This window comes from Melanotaenia boesemani, chromosome 9, assembly GCF_017639745.1.
Source record: "Melanotaenia boesemani isolate fMelBoe1 chromosome 9, fMelBoe1.pri, whole genome shotgun sequence".
Lineage (NCBI taxonomy): Eukaryota > Metazoa > Chordata > Actinopteri > Atheriniformes > Melanotaeniidae > Melanotaenia > Melanotaenia boesemani.
The window spans coordinates 18,682,472-18,707,741 of NC_055690.1; the positions used below are offsets into that span (position 1 = coordinate 18,682,472).

At 39.5% G+C, this 25,270-nt stretch overlaps 2 protein-coding genes across 3 annotated transcripts in view; one reads left to right on the forward strand and one right to left on the reverse strand.

The window, feature by feature from the left end:
- The first annotated feature begins 10,200 nt into the window (after positions 1-10,200).
- LOC121645980 (uncharacterized membrane protein C3orf80 homolog) lies at positions 10,201-13,662 on the forward strand. The gene has a single exon (XM_041994808.1). It carries the CDS (start codon positions 10,691-10,693, stop codon positions 11,330-11,332), a length of 642 nt encoding a protein of 213 aa, XP_041850742.1. The 5' UTR covers positions 10,201-10,690; the 3' UTR covers positions 11,333-13,662.
- Positions 13,663-14,677: 1,015 nt separating this feature from the next.
- ift80 (intraflagellar transport 80 homolog (Chlamydomonas)) overlaps positions 14,678-25,270 on the reverse strand; it is a 55,492-nt gene continuing 44,899 nt past the window's right edge. For both annotated transcript variants that reach the window (XM_041994807.1, XM_041994806.1), the window contains exons 14-20: positions 21,963-22,098; positions 21,707-21,854; positions 20,190-20,361; positions 17,596-17,685; positions 17,244-17,416; positions 16,667-16,790; positions 14,678-15,637 (exon numbers count right to left, since the gene is read on the reverse strand). In XM_041994807.1, the coding sequence (XP_041850741.1) occupies positions 15,527-15,637; positions 16,667-16,790; positions 17,244-17,416; positions 17,596-17,685; positions 20,190-20,361; positions 21,707-21,854; positions 21,963-22,098 (954 nt within the window). In that variant the 3' untranslated portion in view covers positions 14,678-15,526. The remainder of the gene's footprint in view (positions 15,638-16,666; positions 16,791-17,243; positions 17,417-17,595; positions 17,686-20,189; positions 20,362-21,706; positions 21,855-21,962; positions 22,099-25,270) is intronic.

Below are 25,270 nucleotides of genomic sequence, written 5' to 3' on the forward strand. Positions count from 1 at the left end.
CCAAGCTTATAGTGTCACAAGTCTCACAAGTATTTGATCAGACATGTAAGTAGTGGGAAAATATCAATTTTGACCTAAAACAAAAAAAGTTGAATCACCACAGTCAACACAATTCACCCTGAGAGGAAAAATAAGTCACTGCAATCAGTCTGATTGCTTAATATGAAATCTATTTAAAACCACACATGTAAACCAAAGAAACAAATTAACGTAATAAGGAAGATGCTTCATCTGGGAACTATGACACGTGTGCACCCATTTTTATGTCAACCCATGTGGTAGATGTTGGATGAAGTTTCAGAATGAATGGAAACTTTGACCTGATGGTGGTGCTAAAGGAACAACAGCCAATGTATCACTAAATCAGTAGGCTTCATCATAATTTTAAAATGATCTATTTTTTAGTGCTTTAGATATGTCTGTCTGGACCAGTCAGATAATACATATTGAAGGAGTTCTGTCACTACATACTAAATACACTGAGCTGTTACTGATTTGGGGAATTGTACTGTTGCAAAAATATCAAACTCTTCATTTTAGACTTTTACTTTTGTCATTATTACAATCTCTACTGCGTTGTAATCATTAATATGAAAAATTGAGATGTAATTTTAAAAAAATAGCTTTGGAAAAGATTTTCTGACTTTTCCTCCTGTGTGGATCAGCTTAAACAGTGTGTCAATGTGTGTATTATGATAGTCCTTTTTTTATAGATCGACTAACCTCTCTGGAAACAATGATCTCACACACCCCAGAAGGTTAAAAAAGACTCATTATCCATCATACAGACACATATTCAGACTAATACACATGCACAAACCACGTAAAGGTAAGGATACACCAAGGAGGAAAGACGTTTATTATACCCTGGTGCTCAAACCTTTTATTCTGGAGATGAGGAACATAGTGGCTTTTCAATATCAATGAGTCATTTTGCCATCAGGGCTCATTTATCTCTGGAAAGATCCACAGCAACAAAGGAGCCAAGAGGCTAAATAGAGGTAAACATGGACAAAGATCAAGACCTTTGCTCAGTTAAACTGAGAAATGCTGTAGAAGTCATTTGGCCATAAGAGACTTCCGAGGTAACCTAATTCAGTCCTCTACAATGATATAATGTATGAAATGGCATTTTTCTTATATTATTTAATTAGCATTAGAAACAAAATCAGTTGTTCTCAAACAGAGATTCAGATCAACAAAGAAAAAAAATGCTACGGAAAGTTTAACTTGATTTAATATTTGATTTAGAAATTGGATCAAATGCAAATGTAATATGACTTGTGACTGAACTTGTGACTTCACTCAAAACAGCAGCCTCTCCTCGCTTTTGATTTAATTTTCATTATCTGGGGCTCATCTTTGTTTGTTCTTTATAAATTGCTTTTTCTGCGCTCACCTCTATTTGTCCTAACTCACTTTGTCTTCCTCTTGTGTAGAGATGTTTTATGAGTCCCCTGAGGTATTTTCATCTCACCTACATGGTTTTCAATTCTTTGTTCTATATTTTCACTGAGTTATTACACACACAATGTCCTCTGACTGCCACTGTTGATGTCTCCTAACCTCTTACATGTCCAACCTGTACTTATTTTGTCCTTCTTTGCCTACTGTATTTGCATTCAGTCGTTTAAATATTTTCTGCCCAGTGCTCATGCAAGAATGTTTTACTGTACTATAGTTTTCTTTAACTGTTAGTCCCATTAGATAAAATAATCTATGCCTAAATGACTGAATGTTAATGTAAATAAAATGGAGGTGATGACTGTTGGTTCTGCACTTTACAATATAATGTACTCATCAAGAAAATATAACACAATGATGTTGTAAGTTATTTAGTAGTCTTCTTGCTTTATGTTAGTAGTAGTAGTCACAATGCAACAAAGTGATGCATTACAATGACAAAGAGATGAAAAGGACTTTAAATAAATTGAAATTAAATTAGATTTATGAATACACACAAAAGACACCACAATATAACAGCTACAAAGATGTCCAGAGCAAATTCGGTGATTCAGAAGGTCTCTAATGAATAGCTAATGAGACTTACAAAGACTCCAGAAAATGACATAGAAACTGCAAGAAAAAGCAAATCAAACCAGCAAAATAAGTGCAAAAAGAACACAAAGGAAGAGGAAATTACCAACAAAAATGGAAAAATAACATCAAATAATACAAAGAAAGTGAAAATGACAATAAATAAATAAATTCCAGATCATTGTTATTTCTTTGTGTCTTCAGGATGTCTTCTATAGAAAACCATGAGAGCCATTTTTACAAGTCTGTGCCCTGGGACTGTTGGTGTAAGTCCATTCATGCCAACCACTGAGCCGTTCCTGCTGCACAATATAACTAAGTTTGACCATTTTAACCTCAGCCTTCCCAGTAATCCCACTGAAAGATATAAAGTCATGTGCATTTGATTAGCAGCACCTGGCTGCTACTTATGCTCTTAATTCCTGTGGAAGCAGCAGGGGTCTACTTAGTTTTCTGTACTGCTTCTGAATTGTTATCTGGTATTGTTAAATAAAAAATAACACCATTTAAAATATCACATGTTGTGTTCTAATACATAAAACCTTACAACTGATTATTACATTTTCACATGACTCAGTTTTCATTACACATTACATTGTGTTAATTCTCTCTTTGCTTTTTCCAGCACTTGAGAACTTACATCAGTCTTATTGACATTGAGCTCAACATGTATACATTTAGCCTGATATCTAGAACACAATATTTAATATTTCTGTCAACATTGACATGTAAACAAACAACTAGTGTAAAAGTCTGTGGTTTGAGGCAATGTCGAACCTTCTTGAACTAATCCAGAGTGGTTCAGAGTCTCAGAAACATCCACATGTGTTGCATGATATGCAAACTGTATGTTGTCTAAAATATAAAGTAGATCTGCATCCCTGATGCTGTTAGTGTTGTGACTTGATAGCTACACTCACTGGTCACACTCACTGGTCACCTTATTAGGTACGTTTTTTTAACGGGTCGGACCTGTTGTGGTCCTTTGCTGCCCATCTCCTTTAATGTATGTATTGTGTGCTCAGAGATGGTATTCTGTATACATTGGCATAGATTCAGAAAGGTGCTGGAAAAAATCCTCAGAGATTTTGTTCCATGACATGATAGCGTCATACATTTGCTACAGATTTGTGAGCTATGCTCAACTGGATGGAGGTTTGGTGATAGCAGAGGACACTGAAGTACAGTGTCACTGTTATGTCCAAAAAACCAGTTTGAGATGATTTGACATGGTGCGTTCTTCTGACGGAAGTAGCCATCAGAAGGTAGTTGTGGTGGTGGGCGTGGCTCCAGCTCAGCTGTGGGGAGGAGGGGTGAGGCTGTGGTTCAGGGAGCTGGTGAGGCAGCCTCACCTGGCACAGTAAAACTCCTTAAGCTACTACAGCTGATTAAGATCTCTCTTGATCAGCGGTAGTGTGCTGAAGCCCCGGCAGAAGACACAGGGTAGAGACCAGACAACCAGGCTGGCTGTCCTGGGCTTCCTACCATACCACATGAGAATAAAAACTTGTCAAACCAGAACCAAGATCGTGCTGTTTCTGTGCCGGGTAAATCCCTGAGGTAGCAACACTGCTACAATGGTACACTGTGATCATGAAAGAATGGACATTGGGAGCAACAATACTCAGGTAAGCTGTGGCGTTTAACCCGTTGTTACCAGACGTGACAAATAAATTTGTATTTTACTCAGTCTCCCGTCCGAGTACCTACACATGTTGTACACCATTGGAAAGCTAATATTCTTTGAGATTTAACTGATGCATATCACTCCAGGCTACAATAATAACTGTAGATACAGTAAACACTTATTTCTGACCAGATGGAAATGGAATTTTTCTTTGAAGCCCTACTGTGCTCCAGTTGCAGATGTTACTGCAACAAAAACAGTTGTGTTACATGAGCAAAGGCCTAGTAAAAGTATCCTGGTAAAATAGTGTGTCCACAACAACTCCTTTATCCATAAAAAAAACAATTTCATGGCAGAAATTCGAGGATCCTAAAGGGTTAAACAGCAGTTGGAAGGAGCCCAAAGTGTGCCAAGAAAATATCCCCCCACACACCATTACACCACCAAACTGAGCTGCTGATACAAAACAGGGTGGATCTATGCTTTTATGTTGTTTATGCCAAATTCTGACCCTACCATTTTAGTGTTGCAACTGAAACAATACTCATTAGGCCAGGCGACGTTTTTCCAATCATCCATCGTCCAGTTTAGGTGAGCTTGTGTGAATTGTAGTTTCAGTTTCTTGCTCTTAGCTGACCGGAGAGGCACCTGGTGTGGTCTTCTGCTGTAGCCCGTGTGCTTCAAGGTTTGTATTGTGTGGTCAGAGATGGTATTCTGTATACCTTGGTTGAAATACAAATAGTCATTTAAGTTACCTCTGACATCAACAAGGCATTTTTGTCCAGACAACTTGCTCACTGGATATTTTCTCTTTTTAGACCATTTTTTGTTGTGAATTGTTTGTGTGTATGCCCACAACCATGCCATATTCAAAATCTCTTAAATTCCCTTTTTCCCCCTTATCCTGATGCTCAGTCTAAACTTCACAAAGTTTGTTGATCGTGTCTGTATGCCTAAATGCATCGAGTTGCCATGTGATCAGCTGATTAGCTATATGTGTAAACAGAACAGAACAGAAGTCATGCAGAGGTCAAACGGTGCCTTGACACAGACACAAGATCTGCACCTGCAATTTAATAAAATAAACCACAAATGAACAAATTTGGGGCGGGAGGGTGGTGGTAGGGAACTCATAACAAAGGTGCATGAGCTGTTATTTTAGTGGCGGACATCATAGCAGCAAGACATAATGTGTAACATGCCATTTGTCTGATCCTGTAAGAGGAGGAGGTTGGTAGTGATTTAGAAGTGGACGTGTCAGAGTAGGGAGGCAATATGGAAGAAAAAATTAAAGAAAAAAAAACTGCTTTTTGTTGGTCCTCACTTCACACAGGACACCAACACAAGGGGACAGAAGCGAAGGAGATGTAACTTCTGTCCTGCAAATGCAAGATTAGTTTATAAATTGCAGAAATTAGTTTATAATAAATATATTATTATTTAATGTTTTCTGTTTCCGTGATATATGTTAAATTAATACTGATAATCATGCCGAGGTGTTAAGCTCAATTGGTTGAGCCGCTGCCCCATGCATAGAGGCTATAGCTCATCGAGAAGGTGCTTGGCCCCACCGGATCCCTTTGCTGGTCGTCTAACCCTCTTTCTGACCCCCTTTTCTGTACACACTAACTTTAAAATAAAGACCACTAGAACCAGATAGCTATGATTTCTTATGATAGAGCTGTGAAGACAGTGGTAAATGACTGCACTGGCTAAACATTGTTATATTATGAATTTCAGTTCCAGAAAGTTCATGTAATTATTAAATTAAGTAAAATACATCAAAGTTGTTATAGCTTTTATGTTTTATGTAAAACAGGACATAATACTGTATAATAGTTTTTTTTTTATCCCAAAATTTGTGTTGTAAAACCTAAAGAAATACACTCTTCCTGTTCTCTGAAACATTTATTAAGACCTAATCATGGATTTTATCTATGTGACCAAAGCTGTTTAGACATTTTAAATAGACTTGTAGTTTAAATTTTGGTATATACACTTACTATGAAGGAAATCTTTGCCCAGGTCAAAACTGACCCTCTGAAAGCACAAAATATAAACTGTATGTAAAGGTAAAATAGCTTCGTATTTTCAAATATTACAGATCTCTTGTCTCTAGATGTCCACAAAGTTAGTTTGTAGAAGTAACAAGGAATAGAAGCCATAGCATGAACACCAAGGAGGAAAAAAAAGAGACGTTCGTATTTCCAGCAACTCTGGGAAGCTTGTTTGAGAGTGTTTGATTAGACCGCCTTACGTCTATTCTCCCTTGTCATTCCTTACATAATCCATCTACATATTTCTCAATATCTTACTAAGCCTGTCGGCATTCTGTTTAAAGAATTGTGTCATGTTGTGTTATGGCCTCTCTCTTTTTATCTATCCCACCATCTTTTCGTGTTGCTGATGCATTATTTTCTGAATCCCCTGAGGGGACTATGCTTTCAGGGGCCACAGAAGGACGTGTCCTAGGATCTGATGTGGGCGTTTGGTAAAAGGGACAGAGCTAAAAGCTATAGTTACTTTCTGAGACACAGACACCCCCCACACCCCAGCCCCCTCTCCTTGTGTGTGTGTGTGTGTGTGTGTGTGTGTGTATGTGTGTGAGTGACTCAGCGCAGAAATGCAGAGGCAGGGGGTCAAAAATCCCCTACCTAACACCCCCACTCAAAACATGTGGGAAAGGGAAAACGTTATCCTATATTTAACCTCCAGGTGTCTGTGTGGTGTGTGTGTGTGTGTGTGTGTGTAAGTAACTGAGTCATCTGCAGCTGTGTAGCGGATGGGTTATCTATAAGTAAAAATGAAGTTGCCCTTATTCTTGGGGGCTTTTAGCAAATTTGGAAAAACTATGTGTCAGCACCTTTAATACTCCACAACTCTTCCCATTAAATCCGCCGGGAGTAGAAAGAGACATGAGAAATGCAAATAAAAACTAAAGAAAATGACTGTGTCATTGTAGCATTACAGTGAATCAATGCCTTTTTGAACATACAATTTCTTCCCTTAATTAAGACTCTATTATTGCTCCAGCTCCTGGAAAATCTAGTGGGTATGTGTGTGTGGCAGTATGAAAATGCAGCATTTCAAAAGGGTAAAGTGAAGCTAACTTACAGCATTCTGCATTAAACTTTCCCATCAACATGATGTTCTTGTTTGACATTAGAGCAACAGTGCTGAGTCAAATCACTTACTGCTTTTACCCATCAAACTTGTCTAAATGACTGCAGTCCGTTATGGTTGCAGATCATATAGGGGCAACCTTATATGGTAATTCACTATAAAGTCAAAAAGCCTGGCTCAGCACAAACCCCCAAACCATATGATTTACTAAGAGCGCTGTGAGTGATTCCCATGAGACAGAAAAGGGATTTTACCCTTCTCTCTTCTGTGTAGAGGCTTTTTCTGGCCTCCCGGAGTAGATTTTAAGTCTTCTCCTCTGAGAAAGTCTGAATTCTGATTCATCTCAACACCAAAAACTACACACAGCTGAGAAGAAAGGCCATATTAAGGTAACTTGTGCACTCTTTTTTTTAAACATGTTTGCAAAGCGTTGCCACATCCATATAATAGCTCAGAAGCACAAAATTCACACTATGCAGTGTGTTAAATGAAGTCTGTCCTGTGACTGTGTCTCTTGTCCTTGTATCATATTCATCTTTCATTGACTGATGCAAAAACAGGAAAAATGGCTTGAAATTATTTGAAGATACCCACACCAACAAACTACAACTTAAATACATGCTGTGAGCATGCATAGTCAGTACACTTTAAGGCCTTGGTCCAGCAGAGCGATAAGATTAGAGGAAGTATGTGGGTGTGAAATAGCTGTGGTGTGGGACTTTCTGGATTCGCACAATCTACAGTGACTGCAGGCCCTGCTTTTTATTAGAGTTCAAGCTGAAGGGAATATGGAGGCTGATGACACCCACACAAGTATCACACAATTTCATGTACAGTATTTACACATACACACACATTTTAAATCAGCTCAAACTGATGCAATCTTCCATTGTCTGCAAATTCAGATGTGATGTGCTTCCACAGAAAGAGGTTCATTGTATGTATGTATACTATGATATTGTATTTTTGATAGCTTATTATGTCAATAAATCATATAAAACCAGGTTGTTTCCTTTAATGCACCAAGTCAAGAATCTAAAGAGGCTGAAGTGGGTCCCAGGGCGGTAACCTTGAGGTTGTGACTTCTGCTCTGGAGCAAACAAAGCCAAACCCAGAATCACCAGTGGGTCTATTAACAAAGCCAAAAGCCTGACAGAGCTTTCTTTGTTTCATAATTAATGCAAACGTGATAACTGTGACATTGACTGCTGGGTGGGCCGTACATCAACATCTCTGACACATGAAAATGAACGCTGCCATTCATCTATAAACAGAGTTAATGGACCCTGTAAGACTGTATTATTAAGCACAACACAAGAGACCTTTGTGCCAGATTGCATATTTAATGCAGTGATATAGAATAGTCAGTGTGTCATCTCTTTAAATTTTTGGCTTCACTGGCCACAGGAGCCTCAAGTATTGTATAGGTTAATGCAATGAGAGCACAGTCGCCATTATGTTGGTGGTGTTAACAGATTTACTGTGTATAAACTTCTCAGTGTGTCAACTCAATCCTCTCTACATCTATCCACAAGTAATACATCTCCATTTCTGCCTCCATATATGTACTTCAGCGACTTAAATCTCATCGCAGAAACGTCTCGCTCTGTTAAAAAAAACTATGTATTATGAGAGAGGGAGAGGGGAAAAGATGCCTTGTTCTTCTCTGATTCCTATGGGATGCAGTTGGTGTCCAATTAGTTTGATATGTTTGCTGAAGGTTGCTTCTAGATGGACAGAGAGGAAGAAAGGGGGAGGAGGAGCGATAAAGACAGAAATTATTCTATCAATTTTACCCAGCAAGGAACTGCACTTTATGGGGGATTTCAGGGAAAAGGTGGCAAGATGTGGTTGATTTACAGACTGTAGAAGAAATAGCAAGACAATGAAGAAAAAGAAGAAAGATGAAAGGGATTCTATTTTAATACACTACTGTGCCATACAATTTGTGTGGTTAAAAAAAATAGAAACCTCACTAAACTTATTTGGGCTTTATTTAAGCAACTTAAAAAAAACAGCAATTAATTCAGTGGCAAACAAAAATGCTGGGAAAGCCCTCAAAACTGGTGGTATCCAAACTTTCAGAGTCACAGTATTGATTGTTTATTTGATTAGAAGACTCTGTGATCACATTTCCCTAATTGAGGCATATTACAGAAAGAAATATGATGCTTCCCTTGTACTGAATCTCACGTCATAATGCTCTTGTAATTAGATTTAGTGTATTGTGCATTAGGCTTTGTTTGGGAAAGACAATAATACAGCCTTGCTGGTAGTAACAGGCCAGGCTAAAACACTACAATTTAGACAATCCAGGTCTGACAAAACATTGCCAAGTACAAATCTTATCACTTTAGATCTTTTTCCTTGTTAATATATTTAAATAAAAAGATAAAGTTCAGTCACAAGCTGGTGTTTTCTCTGTTTTTCTTAACACAGTGAATCCCAATAAGTAAAAAAAAGCCTTTAATCACATCATCTGAGATCCAGTGAGAACAAAAGTCTTTGGAAAGTGATGTTGGCTGATCTATACGACACAAAATTTTACTGCCTCATTGCAGCACAAGAAATTTTGCAGAGTGCTATACTCAGTTAGTATTCAGTACTTGTAGACCAGCTTTACACACCGTCTGTTACTCTTGGAAGATGTCCAAAGAAGGAAACATCTTTAGTGTAAATTAACACTTTAATGGTAGTCTTTTTGCATAAACTGGTGATTTTAGTTTTATGGTTATGTTCTTCAGTGCTGCAAACACATGGTTCTCTGGGGTGATGCTGAACTAATGTGAATCCAGACACTCTTCTAATGAGGGTCCATTACATCCCACACTGCAAGACGCATTCATTTTTTATGAGAAGGGTAGAGTTGTTGGCGCCTTTCCTTTCATCAGAGGCATTTTCTATCACTGGTTATATTCGTCCCCTTTACCCAGACAGGACTCAGTGAGGGTGCGAGTTAAAAGCTTGGTTCAGCCTTTTGGGGACAACAGATCATGAAGTGGAGTCTGAGGATTAGAAAGAAACACTTGGGGGTGGCTGCAAAACCCCTCAAGTGATAAACTGTTTTACTTTGGAGACTGCAGTTTGGATGGCAAAGTTACAAAATGGCTTGATAGACATCTTTTACTTAACATAAAAAGCAACTTTATAGATTTAGGCATTTGATCACAACTAACTTCATGTAGCTTAGGCAAATGCATTACAATGCTAAGCAAGACCATTCTGATCCCTTGGTTTTTCATGCACTAAATTTAGTTTCATGCGCATTTTGCCAAGACTAACAGGAATTGAAAAACATATCATATATATCTAATACTCTAAAATTAGAGAGGACTAGTTCAGATTTGGGATATCAAAGCACAATTTTTATTCTTCGACATGCAGTTTCCATCCTTTCTAATATTTCTGCATGGGATCTTGAATCTTAACCAACATAAATCCTGGTATTCTGCAACACACATTGCACTTACAGCTTCCTAAGATGAGGATGATGATGACGCTTGGATGATATTTTAAGTCTTTTGGACAGAAAAGTTTTTAAGACGCAATAATGTGAAGTTGTGGCGGTTTTATCTGTTGGTTTCACTACTGTGAGCACAAGTGGAGAACCTAATAAAAATGTCCTCATATCTTAATGATGTAAGATTATTCATGCTTGTCATCACTACTCCCTGCAGACACTGATGCAGCTCCACTCCCATCGCCCACAACACAGCAGACAGGTCTTCCTCAACAGGGGGGCACCTGCTGTCCCGCTCTGTGCTGCAGAGCCTGTGACAGACATGATTAGGGCTCGGCTGGAAAGAAAAGCAACCCTGCAACACCTGAGCGGATTTACAACATTGCACGCACGGCAGACGCAACGTGCGCATTCGGCTGCTTTCCATCCTGGGCGATCCAGTTATGAAGCCCCGTCTGCTGGGCGGTGGCAGGACAACTGGCGCCCTCTTATCTGCATGCTTGATCTCGGCTTGTCAAGCCCTCCAAATCTGCGAAGAGTGCGTCGATGGCAAGCAGTGCTGCACGTCCATCCCCGCCGGGAACGGTAGTGCCAGCTCCGCGGTGCGCTGCTGCAAGCTCCCAATCCACGTATTCATCGACAACGTTGGTTGGTTTACGCGGAAGCTGTCGGGCATCCTTATCCTGTTGTTGCTCTTTGCCATGGGTTACTTCATTCAGCGAATCATCTGTCCTCGGCCCCGCCGACACCAGAACCAGGACCACACTGAGGAACCCTCACTCTTTCACGGGAACACATCGGCGTCCCAGGATTCCTTATTGGACCGCTACCCCGAATACAGCCTCGAGGACTTCACCTCTCCAAACCTGCCAGCCTACGATGAGGTGAAATATTTGCCCACGTATGAGGAAAGCATGCAGGAGATGCACAGAGACCGGTCCGATGATAATCTGTTGCCGGAGATCGAGACAGGCGGTGAGGACAGAGGGAGAGCAACAGGACCGAGGTCCGGAGACCAGAGACGGGATCTCTTGGAAATGACAGCACCGCAACAAAGCCCGAGGACATCTCGGAACTCTGTTTGACGAAAAGTGGACTCTGGGCAAAGAAACCCAACAACAAAGTATTATTAATTTAATATAATAAGGATTATCCTACAGAGATACAAAACTCAAGTGCAATTATAATCCTGAATGTAAAGAATAAAGAAGAAGGCTGAGAAAATGTACTTGTTTTCTAAGATAATAGGTGCTTGCTCGCCTTTTGTATGCAAATTATCGCTTGGGTAAAAGTAAAAGGGATTATGAAATAAGCGAAGGCGGCTGAAATTGATGCGCTTCATGTTGGGAACAGCTAATTTGGCTCCGGTACAATCGCATTAAGCTTCACTCCAGAACTATAATTTTAGTGGCACTGTGAAACATTTTTTCAACCAAATTCTCCCCCCTTTTCACTCATAATGCTAAATACTCAGCTAAAAATCTCTTATTCTTTAGTGAATTCTTTATTAAATTTGCATCCGAAAAGGTTTTTTTTTTCTTAGAAACTTGAAACATGGACTGAAAAAAGGGATTAATATCAATTGTAAAACTTTCTGAGGTTTGGCAAACCAGCTCTGGTGCCTGTTCAATTATGGCTTATCAGCATGAAAGCAATATTCTGCTCACATATTGTGCACATTCTCTGGGAGCTGATGGATAAGTATGACCTGAGCCATGTTTTGTTGCCAGACAGCCATAGTAGCGGTGTAACCTTAAAAAATAAAATGATCATATCCTGAGAGATTAGCAGCCTGGGGCAACATGTATAGTCTCCTTGGTTCTTGGTTCAGGGGAAAAGAAATGGCAGCAGTTACAGCTGGCATGCTGATATGGTGTATGCAACCAAGAAAGAAAGTTGGATATTGATGATAACAAGTCAGGCTAAATCGCACCTACCACCCCAAGCAGAACTAATTCTTAATAGCTCAGAGGAAGCAAAGGACAAAGTGATGCAACAAGAAACATGAGAAAAAGACTGAAGGCAGAGAAAAGCTTTAGATCTAGTCGTGTGTTGATGATAAGCGGTAGTTGATCTAAATATAAAGCTTATTTATGGATGTCCCAATCCAAAATTCAAGCCATGCATAAACTGTAACATTAAGATAAATGGAGTAAAGAAAACTGACAGTCACTTTCAGTTAATGCTGTCATACTTCAAAGATGCACTTGTTATGCAGCATTACTTACAATCTTGACATTAACTGGGAGTGTGTTGAAGTCATACTTGCCATATTTTCTTCCCATTAATCATTTCCAGCCCCCCCCCCCAAAAAAAACCCACACGGGGTCAAAAGGTCAACATCAGAATGCTTGTTTTGTATGGCCAGTTTTAAAAAGCACATTTTCAATGACTAAAACATATATAACCAATTTAATTGCTTGTCCTGTGTGGCGATGTATCATATCTAAAATGTGCAGCTTTATGGCCACTGAATAGCTATTAAGGCAGATAATGGCATTCACATTGTAAATTAAAGTACAATAATGTATCCGAACAGCTCCAAAGCAGTTCTCTGTCATCAGTAATGTGTACTCAGGACTGTATAATACCAGGCAGTACAAGAAAACATTCTCATTCACCACAATTCTGCCAAATTTGAACAAAAGATGAACAACCTATCTACCATACAAGCATTTAGCATTAAAGACTTTAAGCTCCTCTAGTGCTCCTCACACTACAGGCTGGAGTGTGATTGTTGTGGCTTGTGTAATCCAATACTGCCAGACTGTGATGACAGAGATGATAGTGATCACTGATGGCTTTCCTTCCCAGAGGGAAACTTGTGGGTGGGTAGAATTTGCCCTTAAAAGCTTAAAATCCATAGTTAAAACCCATTGATGGGTATTCTATGAGGTGCAGTATATAACCTCAAGATGCACGATGTATGAATGGAACTAAAACCATAAGATGTGTTACTGTTGCATTTCACTCCTGCTGTAGCTCATTGTGTTACACCGTAACAGTCCAGTTTGCACAACTTATCAAGATGAGACATGGATACAAATGTTAATGTAAACAGGTGAAAATCCAAAGACTGTACAATGCAGACGAAATGTAGAAATGGAAAAAAAAATGCTAATGCATGAACACAGAAACCAATCTGAACACAATGAGATTTCAGTTAGAATGGATTTTTCATCTGTGCCCATAATCCAGGTATTCTGTTGCTCACTGGACAAATGAACTGATAAAGGTCAAGCCAACAAAGTTTATCCTTCTCATAAACTCTACATTATATCCAAAGTGCATCACTTGGGTCATAAATTCAATACACAAGGATTTGACAGTCACTTAATATGAATGTACAGCGCTGTGGCTTAATAAAAGAAATATATTTATGAGCTATTGTGTGGTGCAGTTGAAGAAAAAACAAATAAACTGATACGCTAGAACATTATGACCACATGCCTGATATTGTGTTCTCCTCCAAATGACACTCAGAGCATGGACAAAGAACATCTGGGGGTGTCATAGATTGTAGGTACCAGGATGTTAGCAACAGTTCTTAAGGGCCTTATGGGGGTCTTTGTGGACTGGGCTTGCTTCTCCCAGATTGATATCTGAGGATTTTGGAAGTTGTTTTTCTTAGTCTTCCAAAACACAAGTTATGGTTAAAAATTTAGGTTTATTAAGTCAATTTGCAATATGGAAAAATTCCTTGTAACTCATGTGACCCAGTGTACAGCTAGAATAGCTGTATTCATTCTTTCAGCCAAGAATAGATTAAAAAACAAAATACATCATTTCATTTTTCTTCTCATTTTCTGTGTGTGTGGCCACTGTTGGGGGTAATGCATGAGAAAGTTGACTCTTTAGTGATAAAAACTTTTCTCAGATTAATGTTGTTTGCTCTGGACGACCATGTTCTCTCCATGTGAGGAGGCTTGGAACATTAGGAGATGGAGAATAATGTAAGAGAAATACCGTGACTAAAAAAGATTAAAAAAAAAAAAAATTTAAGTCTTGAGAGAAGGGGGAAAAAAATCAACTGCATGAAAAAACAAACCCATCAAGACATTTTCAAGCCTTTTCCATTTTCACCGATGTTTCAGGATCTGTGGCTACTGACAGATTCATGGATCACACTGATTATTTTTTATTTATTTTTTTTAAACCACATCTGTCCACGTTATCGTGATTTAGCCAAGAGGCTTTTCTGGAAACCGATCTTCTTTCCCCCGAACTACTAGCAGAACGAGATGGATAGATTATAATGGTCTGCTGATGTACTGGCGCACTGCCATCCAGGGGGTGTAGCTCCATGGCAAGAAGTCAGTTTCACACCTCAGCAGAAATAAAAGAAATAGTAAAAGAAAAAGATTTCATTTAAGTCTACAATGTTTAAAAGGATAATAAAAAAAAAATGTTTTTTTTTATATATTAGTACATATGTTGCTTCTCATTTGCTTTATTACCTGAAATTATTTCTAGTCTTTCCAGAAGTAAGTGTTTATAATATTAGATATACGCTTTAAAAAACAAAAGTAGATGTGTAGAAACAACACGGAAGTGTTAAAAAGATCCTCCAGTGTTAGTACCTGTTAGTCCAGGTAGTGCAAACAGAAGGTAGGATAATGAAAAAAACATGTTACAGAAATCACTGTTTTGCTCACAGCACATTGTGGACGACAACTTAGACATTTCAATAGTGTTTACTGTTTTGCGTTATTAGTATTAAATGTATTAAGATAAAGCCAAAATTATAGACAATAGTGGAAATCAGAATGCATGTTTATACAGAGAAAAAAAAAATCTTTTCATCAGCATGCACATTTGCTGGCTGTTTATCATCCACACAATTCATAGACGGTCTCATTATGTCTTTTCTGGACTTCACAACATGGAGCTGCCTGGACATAACTGCACAGAGTCCAATCTATCTGACTCAGACATTTTTTATCTAAAATGCAGCCTATTGTGTTCAGTTCTAGTAATAGAAAGGTTCAGGGCTGAAGTGTACGTGTAGGGGAATAAACAGTAGTTCGTAGAAATGAAGACACTCGTCAAAAAAGTTATTAACCAGCTATAGTAGCCAACAGCCATGTATGTGCCTCATGACAAGTTTGTTACAAGCATGTCTTTAGTTTAAGAGTCATAGTCATATATTTCATGTCCATCTCCATCTCCACATCTCTGCTTTGGTTTCAACATTAAGTTTTAAGTTATGGTGGACACAAGTAAAGACTTTGTATCATGCTGAGGTGGAGTGAAACCACCAAATATGAAAACCCTGTAAATTAGCGGCGTGAGGCCACACTGCTCCTCACAGACACGAAAGCAGCCCTTTCTCTCTCTTTAGACAACTCCATCTCTATCTTTGCCTGGATTTTTTCCCAGTCCACTTCAACCTGGAAGAGAGACAGAAAAATTAGATGCAATGGGATTAAATAAGCTAATCAGTGTAGCACTGAAAATCACTGCTGGGCAGAAACACATTAAGTAAAGGGGATTAAGCTCAGCTAAAAAAGGAGAAATACAACTCCCTAATAATTTCAAAGTTGTCTAAATGAAATGTTTAGATGGCTTATTATACCAGTAGGTACGCATATATTCATAAATCACCTAATCCCTTCAATGTTTAAGAGTTTGAGATTAGAGCTCGTGCAAACCTGTGGGTCTCTGGAAGGCAAAGCTAACTTCTGTGCATTAAGCCCCCACAGACTATCCTGGCGTGAATGCATCCTAAGTGTCTCCAGCTGTTATGCTGCTTAAGCAGAAGTTAGCAATGAAAATAAAGTAAAGCAAGTAATGTTATAAGATATACAGCAGGACCAGCTACCTTAAAATGTGCTATTTTTTAAGGTCTTTAATGCCATTTAAATTCTGAATACTCTTCCACTTAAACCAAGTTCATATCACAAGAGTTTGAGTCAGATTTGCACATTATAGTCAAATGTTGGAGGTTGCGGAGAACTGGCCAAGAACTGATACAAATCTGGGTTTGATTGGCAATCATAAGTTGCTATGTTGAAATGTTGTGAAAGGCAGAGGTTGCGAGGTTTGTAGATATCACAGTCTGAACAAATATCTAGTTTGACTGATACCGATTCAAAATAAATTTTGTAGAGTTAGACCTCCTGCTGTAGATCAGTCATTAAGTACAAGTACATTAGGACTTTAAAAGTCCTGATCACAACAGAGTACAGCTAAGATGCAATCGGGACATAATAAAATAAATTAAACTACTGAACAAATCCAAGAGGTATTTATCCTCTGAAACAATCGTTTTATCAACAGAAGGGTCAGAGAGTACAAGTAGTTAATAATATGTAATGACCCATAAAAAACTATTTGAAATAAACAGCACTCACAACTAAAAACTGACATGCTACCTAAATCAGCTCAAAAAGTGCTTTATAAAGGTTACCAGTACATACTCCTTCAGAGTACTGCAGAAATCTCTTATTGGTCTCCTTCCTGCTAAATTTCTGCAGGAACTTCTGCCTGTAGGCCAGCACGGTGTCCACATGGGTTTTGTGTTTGACTGCCAGCTCCAGTGCCCTGGACAGATGAAGTCATGTATGAACAAACATGTATCCATCCAAATGCTCTCAAACCAAATATTTGATATTCTCAAAATTCATCTTGTTAGGCTGAGCCATAAAATGAGCACAAAATTAGATTCTGATTACTTTTACACTTGTTTCTATGATAATAATTAAACAAATTACTCCAGTCCACTAGCTGACAGTAATGCACCTCTAAGCTGGTTGCTAACCACCAAGAAAACCCCAAAAAATAATGACTTCCCAAAGTTGTTGAAATAAAAGCAACTTCAGTTATGTAGAAGAGGTTTTTGATTACAATGTGCCAACTTTATCGTCAGTTGATGACACCAAAACGAGAACCACTACATTGTTTAATCACCTGAAAAGGTATCACCCCAGTAAATCTTTGTACCTTTGTACCCCTCTCCTTCTACTGTTGGTTTCATTCACACAAACAGAATAATACCTTTCCCAGTTGAAAAGGTCAATGTTCACTTGTATGGCTTGGTAGATGAGACCTGCTTGTAATAGTGTTGACTCAGCTTCCTGGACTTGACCACTGAACAGCAGCATATGGGCCAAAGAGGACTCTTTAGATGGCTGCTCCTTAATAAAGTTGATATACTGCACCCTGGGTAGCTGAACGTGAGCGGATATGCAGAGAGAAAAAAAAATGAGTTACCAAAGTTAATGAGACCCCTTTTATTTTTTACTCAATTTGTCTGTAATTATCATTTAAGTGTAAAACTGATCACTTATATGTGCATACCTGCTGGCTCTTATATTCAGATGAATTAGTTTTAAGGTAATGTTCTCACCTCTCCAATGGCAGCATAAGCCATCTCTGCAGTGGTCAGCTCCCTGTTTGCCATTGACATACCAGCAAGACATGCCCATAAAGACTGGTCCTAAAGCAGAAGCAGAACGCATCTTTAAACCACAGCATTTCTTTTTACGCCACTTTTCGCTTCATAAGACAAATAAAGGTTTAAAATTAAACAAAACATTGAAAACATACTGTGGGATGTACAAAAAATGGGACACTCATTTTTTTTGTCTGAATTCCTTTAACCCATTAGAAAAATGAGGCAGGACCGAGTAGCCATGAGGAATTTACTTTGACATTTTTATACAATAGGTAGGTGTTTTTATTAGTGGTTTTAAAATTTGCTGACTTTTCAAAGCTTGTGGAAATGAGAAATGACCAGTTACTTCATAATAAAATACAGGCATGGATAGAAACACCTGAATAAGTAAAACCTGAGATTTTCAATTAAGCTCTTTGTCCACAATGGCCCAATATATTTTTTTGGGGAAAAGGGGAAGTAGAATTTGAAAAACTGATAAAATAAAAGAATTTGTGCAGCCAGTAGCACAGAAATAGTTTACATCAAAAAAGATAAGAACAGATTCCACAGTTTATCAGCAAATTGTGGATAAAGCCACATGCAGCAAGTTAGGAATGTGAAACTGAAGAGACTGGTTCCTCAAAATCTCTTATAAACCGATTGAAGAGATGCAAGCAGTGGATGATCAATGGCTCTTATATTCCTCTGATTTGAACATCATTGGATATCTGTAGATTGACGATGAGTCGTAACAGCTTAAAAGTATCTCAGGCTTCCAATGAAAAAAAGATGTGTAAAAACTGGATGGGTTGCAAACTTTCAAGTGAACTGAAACTTTAATTTCCTTATTGTTAAATATTTTATTTAATATGCAAAGTTTTTTACAGCGTACAAACAACACAGTCTGATGATGTCTTCATTGCTGCCACCACATCCAGGAACACTGTAGTGATGCTCCATGCCAGTAAGGAAGTATCCATGACAAACACAAAAACAGACCATAATGATGGATGCTGACCATACACATCTGTGAATTTAAACAAATGTGTCACTGCTTTACTTTGTGCAGCTGCATTAATTAAAACTACAGCTTCACCACCAACTGGCCAACAGTTGAGTAAACTGCTCTTCAGAGTCACTGCTATGTAATTCTTCCTTTAATTAGTGTCTATCACTATAACAAACAGCTTGAACTGGAAACCACTCTAGGAAACAACAAATAACACTGACAGGCCCTGTCTGAGGTCATAAACGTGATACAACAACTCAAAGAAAAACATGTTTTAGGGAAACTTATTCTTTGGTGTGCCATTGTAACAACAAGACAAACATCCTCTGTATGTTTTGTTTGTGGGTGTAGCTCTAAATGATGACATGTATCAGCTCCTGTGAGGAGAGAGGTTCCTGACAACAACAATTGTGGTTCTGGGAAAAGCCGCACTGCCACCAAACTCTTACCAGAAGTGGAGGGGGAAGGGGAGGATTGGGTCAAGGGAAAACCTCTTAAAACTGGTGACTCTCTCCATCTCTTCTGTTCCACCCTTCCCTCACTTATAGATATCTGCTTCTTTAGAGTTGTGGTTACTGCGTCATCTCCCAAGCAAAGACAGTTTCACACTGCCTTCAGTGTGTTAGTTTATATGTTTAGAGGCTCTTCGCATACATACAGCAGACTGTACATTTATGAGTGAGGTCTGGGGAGGCTTAATCCGGTAAATGCTGTCACCAGGCTAATTGGAGGCTAATTAAAGCCTGCTGTTCTGGTCCCATAAACCTGTCCACTACCTTCTTGTTTCAGACTGTCACACTCACTCATACATCCAGGCATGTGTGTGACACAGAACACGTGGACCTGGACAGTGTTAAGCCTCTGACTGCAAGACGTTTCACAAAATCCTGAGGTTTATTTACAACTACAATTCCAAAAGAGTTGGGAGAGCTGCATAAAATGTAAATAAACACAACATACATTAATATGCTAATCTAATAAACCTAAATTTTACTCATAATAAAAAAAAAAAAAAAAAAAAAGCTAAATTAAATACTTAAAGTGAGGTATTTTACCCTTTTATGAAAAATATTAGCTCACCTTGAATTTGATGGCAACAAGATTTAAAAAAAAATTATGACAGGGCCATGTTTACCACTGTGTAGCATCTGTCTGGATAAAACGTCTGGATACTGAGCAGCAGAGTTTCCGGACTATGAAAGAAGAATGTTGGCCCTTTTTTTTCTGATATAAGATTCAAGTTACTCTTTGATATATTTTCAGTTCATGCTGTGCTAAATGTTTTCAGTTGGTGAAAGGTCAGAACTATCTTTCCAGGTGTGTAAGTTGCCAGTCCCGTAGGCTTTAACATACAATCAGAGATACAGGTTTTTTTTTTTGTGAGCCACAATGAATAAAAGTAATGCACATTCGGATTTTGATTAAGCACTTAATAAAGAATTAATAAATGCAGGCTAGATATATGAATGATACCACAGCAAGTACAACCCAGTGCATTTTTGGAAATGTGTTCATTTACAACATACACACATCAACAGAGGTGTTGATATCTTACTTTGGCAAAACAGCAGAGACGTAGTGCATCCTCCCAGCGGGCAGATGTGCTGTATTCATGCAGGAGGGCAGGATAAGGAGGCACACTGCTGTACACCAATGAACCGTCTCCTTGGCGTAATGTCACTTTGGTGGCAACGTAGTTCAGAATGTGGGGTGCACGGCTGAATTCACTTAGCAAAGATAGATTTTAGTCAAATTGTGACATGTGACCACATCCTCACATTTTGTCACCGAAAACTCAGCTTGCATGTTTGCAAACACTGACAGTGGAGATGGAAAAAATGTGATTGTTTAATTTAATTAAGTAAAGAACAAGGGCTCCACAATACAGAAAATATAGAACAGTACAATATACTATAACTAAGCAAAGCATTCATGTAATGTGCTAAGATCAAGTAATCAAGAATATGGTTAGATTGATGACTGTTAGTCAATTTCATGTGAAATAGTCAAATGCATATGAAGTTTGGCTAAACTGATGAAACAGCACACTAAAATACTTATGTAACTTTCACTGTACAGTCAGTTTAGCAAAGAAAAGTATTTGCTTATTCATTAACTTCAACTGGATGTTTTCCAAATTTGCCTACTAAATAGGACATACAAACTCCGAGAAGAGTGTTTATATTTACTAGCAGAATATGTATTTCAACCCTGTGTATGACCCTATGACCCTACCCTAAAATGGGCATAAATAAAAATTGATATCTAAATATATATATATATATATATATATATATATATATATATATATATATATATATATATATATATATATATATATATATATATATATATATATATATATATCAAAAAGCTCAGATTAAAGTAAAAGGAACATTAAGACTAGTGAGAAGTCTGTGCAGTATTTTATTTTTGCTAGGGGGGCTTACACATCTGGCCAATGAAAAGTTGGCACTGGTAACTGATTCTTCTGATTTAGCATTAGCATTATTTACTGCTTGCTAACTACAGATATACAAACCTCCACTGATTATAGTCCCATTCAGAGTGTTTCTAACTGGAACAGTGGGTTACTGGGTTATACACATTGTCACCAATGCTGGATGAGTTCCCATTGCCAGCTAACTTTTGGAAAGATCAGTAGTTGACTTTGGCCAGAACAAAGCCTCCATCAGCCTCTTAGGTAACCAGTTTGGCCTTCTTACTGTGCCATCCTGATTAGTGTAGCAGACATGCAAAAGTAGTTTAAGATTGCCTGTTTGGACTGTGCAGGCACTCAGCCTACCCCCCTTCTGTGCTGGCTAAAGCTGAGGACTTTTGGGCAGGAAACATCATACAGTCTGACAGCTGCTGGCACAAACGAGTGAATAAAGCACAATGTGTTATACCTTGTGGAATGAACTGGAAGACGCAAAAAAAGTTACCTCTATCACTATTCTTAGCTTTTATTTTACAAGTTGTCCTGCAACTTCACATATCAAAATAGTAAGGGCACCAAGGCATAGCTATCACTATGCTTATGTAGAGAAAAAATGAACTGTGCACATTTACCTGCTGTCTTTTATGTATAGTGTTTTTGGGAGTAGTTCCTTGTCTGTGAATACAACACTTGGGTAGCACCACACTGTTAACTGATTGTCTTGGATTCCACATAGGATGTTAGTGGAATCATTCCACGCCATACTGTGAACCATGCTACCTACAAAACAAAGTACACACGTTTTTCATCACTCAGTGTTAGTTGCACGTGTTTACAGAGACAGTCACTTCACATCTTGCAAAGTGAGTTACTTTCTCTTTGTCTCACCAATTTTGCAGATTTTGGGTTCTCGCCCAAGATGATGCACTGAGGTCAAGTACAAGTCACGATTCTTGTCAATCAGTGCAACTTTCCTCTCAATGGATGGGCCACACTGATCCAAAGCCATTTCCATCACCTCTAGCTGCATAAAAAACACATATACACATATTTACAAATATAGAAAATGGGAGGGGGAAGAAGGGGTAAATGATGAAAAGAAGACAAATAATGAGAAAAAGAAAAGAAGGAGGGTAGTTTGTAGCCAGCTGCCAGGTGTGAGAGTTTGTATATGAGAGAAATAGCTGTGTATGTGTCATGAACCTATGTCCTTTTGGCCATAGGTATCTGACTTTAGTGCATCCTCACTGAAAAAAAACTTTGCTGACAAAGAGTAACTACTGCCACCTCTACTTCTTCTATTTTTTCTTCTTTTTCTGTCTTTTGATCTTACAATGGTAGGGCTTAAGACACCCTCCTGCCATTTTTTCTCCTGTCTTTGTTTCACCTTCCTTTGAATATGTTGGTCATGTTTATTTTTTCACAGTTTACATAATCTGTGTTCTTCTTTCACCTTAGCATTTAGCATCTTTCCATACTTACTTGCTCCTATCCCTAGGTTCCAGAGTTTTTGAACATTACAAGTAATAAATTCAAATTTAACACATACACAAATGTTTCCTCAGCAGAATCATTTTAAATGGTTTTCTTCTGTACTCTTTTCAGTAACTCCTCTCTACAGTCGCCAGGTTATCATGGTGGTGGAGTTTGAGTAACTCCATGATAAAGCTGTGTGGTTGGGGGCAGTGGCCCCTAGGGTCTTCCAAGGCAAAGTGGTTTCAGGAAGGGGGTCAGACTATTCTCAGACCGCTTTGGATGGGTTCCAGAATGCAAAGGACACCTTGCATAAACTTGCCTTGCGTGAAGAGGGGAACCCCCCTGGAGCTCAGCCTGAAAAAGCAACAGAAGACTGTACCCAATTTGGCTCACCACCTGTCAGGAGGAAAATTGTGATAGGCAGCAATGTGAGCTGGTGTGACAGGTAAAGTCTGGGACCTGGGAATGCCAATTCATATAGTCACAAACTGGCTGCTGGGATGTGGAACATAGCTTTGTTGGCAGGACAAGATCTTGAGTTGGTGCGTGAGGTGGACTTGATTTAGTTGGGCATGCACACTGTGGGCTCTGGAACTGAACTCCTACAGAGGAGTCCAGCTCTATGTGGGCAATGATGAAGTAAACTGAAGAGGTGTGATTGGGAGGAAGGGCCTCCTGAACCTGAACCCAAGTGGTGCTAGTTACAGATTTTGAATAACAAACACTGTTTGAGCATAAGTTGGTGGTTCATGAATATACTTGGTACCAGGGCACCTTGTGCCAAGAGTTGATAATCGATTTTGTAATTGTATAATCAGATCTGTAGTTGTATGTCTTGGACAATTGGGTGAAAAGAGGAGTGAGAGAAAGACAAATGCATTGGGGCTTTGCCAGCAGTAAATGACAGAACTGCAACGGTCTGTTGTAACGAAAAGAGAGCTGAATTCTTTTTCATTCCAACCCTAAACCTCACAAGATTTGGGCAGTTCCCTAAAGAATGAGATCACAGATACAACTGGCTGAAATGAGCTCCCTTTGGAAAATCGCCAAGCTCAGCCTGAAAAATCAGGTGAGGACTTCATACATTCAGAGGGAACTTGATGTAGAGCTGCTGCTCCTCTATATTGAAAGTCAGCAGAAGTGGCTTCTGATAAGGATGCTTCCTGGTCACCTGCCCTTGGAGGTTTTTTGGACACACCTCGCTGGCAGGAGACCCCAAGGTTTGATATAGGAACTAGGGTGTGAGGATAGGAATGTAGATCAACCGGTAAATGGAGAGTTTTGCTTTTTGGCTCAACTCCTTCTTCACCACGACACACCGATGCAGAGTCCGGATCACTGCAGACACCGCACCGATCCGCCTAACGATCTCCTGCTCCATCCAAGACCCGAGATACTTAAACTCCTCCACAGGACCTCATTCCCAACCCAGAGAAAGCACTCCATCCCTTTTCCGGCTGAGGACCATGGTCTCGGATTTGGAAGTGCTGATTCTCATCCCAGTCGCTTTACACTCAGCTGCAAATCGCTCCAGCGAGAGCTGAGCAATTCGCCCAATAAAGCCAACAGTACCACATCATCCGCAAAGAGCAGAGACCCAATCCTGAGGCCAACAAACCGGATCCCCTCAACACCTCAGCTGCACCTAGAAATTCTGTAAATAAAAGTTATGAACAGAATCGGTGACAAAGGGCAACCTTGGCAGAGTCCAACCCTCACTGAAAACTAATCTGACTTACTGTCAGCAGTGCAGACCAAGCTCTGGCACCAGTCGTACAGGGGCCGAACAGCTCATACAAGGGGGTCCGGCACTCCATATTCCCGTGGCACCCCCCACAGGAGTCCCCAGGGAACACGGTGGAATGCCTTCTCCGAGTCCACAAAGCACATATAGACTGGTTGAGCAAACTCCCATGCCCCCTCAAAGACCTCGAAGAGGGTGTAGAGCTGGTCCACGACTTAGACAAAAATCACACTGCTCCTCTTCAATCCCAGATTTGACTACCTGCTGGAACCTCCTCTCCAGGACCGCTCAAAGGAGCGCTGTAGAAACGGCTGCTGCCTCAGTATGCCTGATCCTTTTTGTGTTATATGTTGTTACTGTCTAGTCTTGGACGGGTTGTACTGGAAACACAAATTTCCCTGAGGAATTTCCAAGGGGATTAATAAAGTATTTCTGATTCTGATTCTGAATAGACCTTACCAGGGAGGCTTAGGCATGTGATCCCCCTGTAGCTGGAGCACACCCTCCGGTCCCCCTTTTTTAAGAGAGGGACCACCATTACAGTCTGCCGTCCAGGGGAAATATCCCCAATGTCCACGCGAAGCGCCAGAGGCATGTCAGTTAAGACAGCCCCACAGCATCCAGAGCCTTAAGAAACTCCGGGCGGATCTCATCTACCGCTGAGGCCCTGCCACCGAACAGCTTTTTAACCACATCAGCAACCTCAGCCCCAGAGATAGGAGAGCCCATGCCAGGGTCCCTGACTCCTTCCTTGTTGGAAGACCTGTCAGTGGGACTGAGGAGGTCTTTGAAGAACTCCCTCCACTGACCCACAACGTCCCGAGTCAAGGTCAAGAGCCCCCCATCCCCACTGTACACAGTGTTGATGGAGCATTGCTTACCCCTCCTGAGCCGCCAGATGGTGGACCAGAATCTTTTCGAAGCTGTCCAGCAGTCATTCTCCATGGCCTCTCCAAACTCCTCCCATGGCGGAATT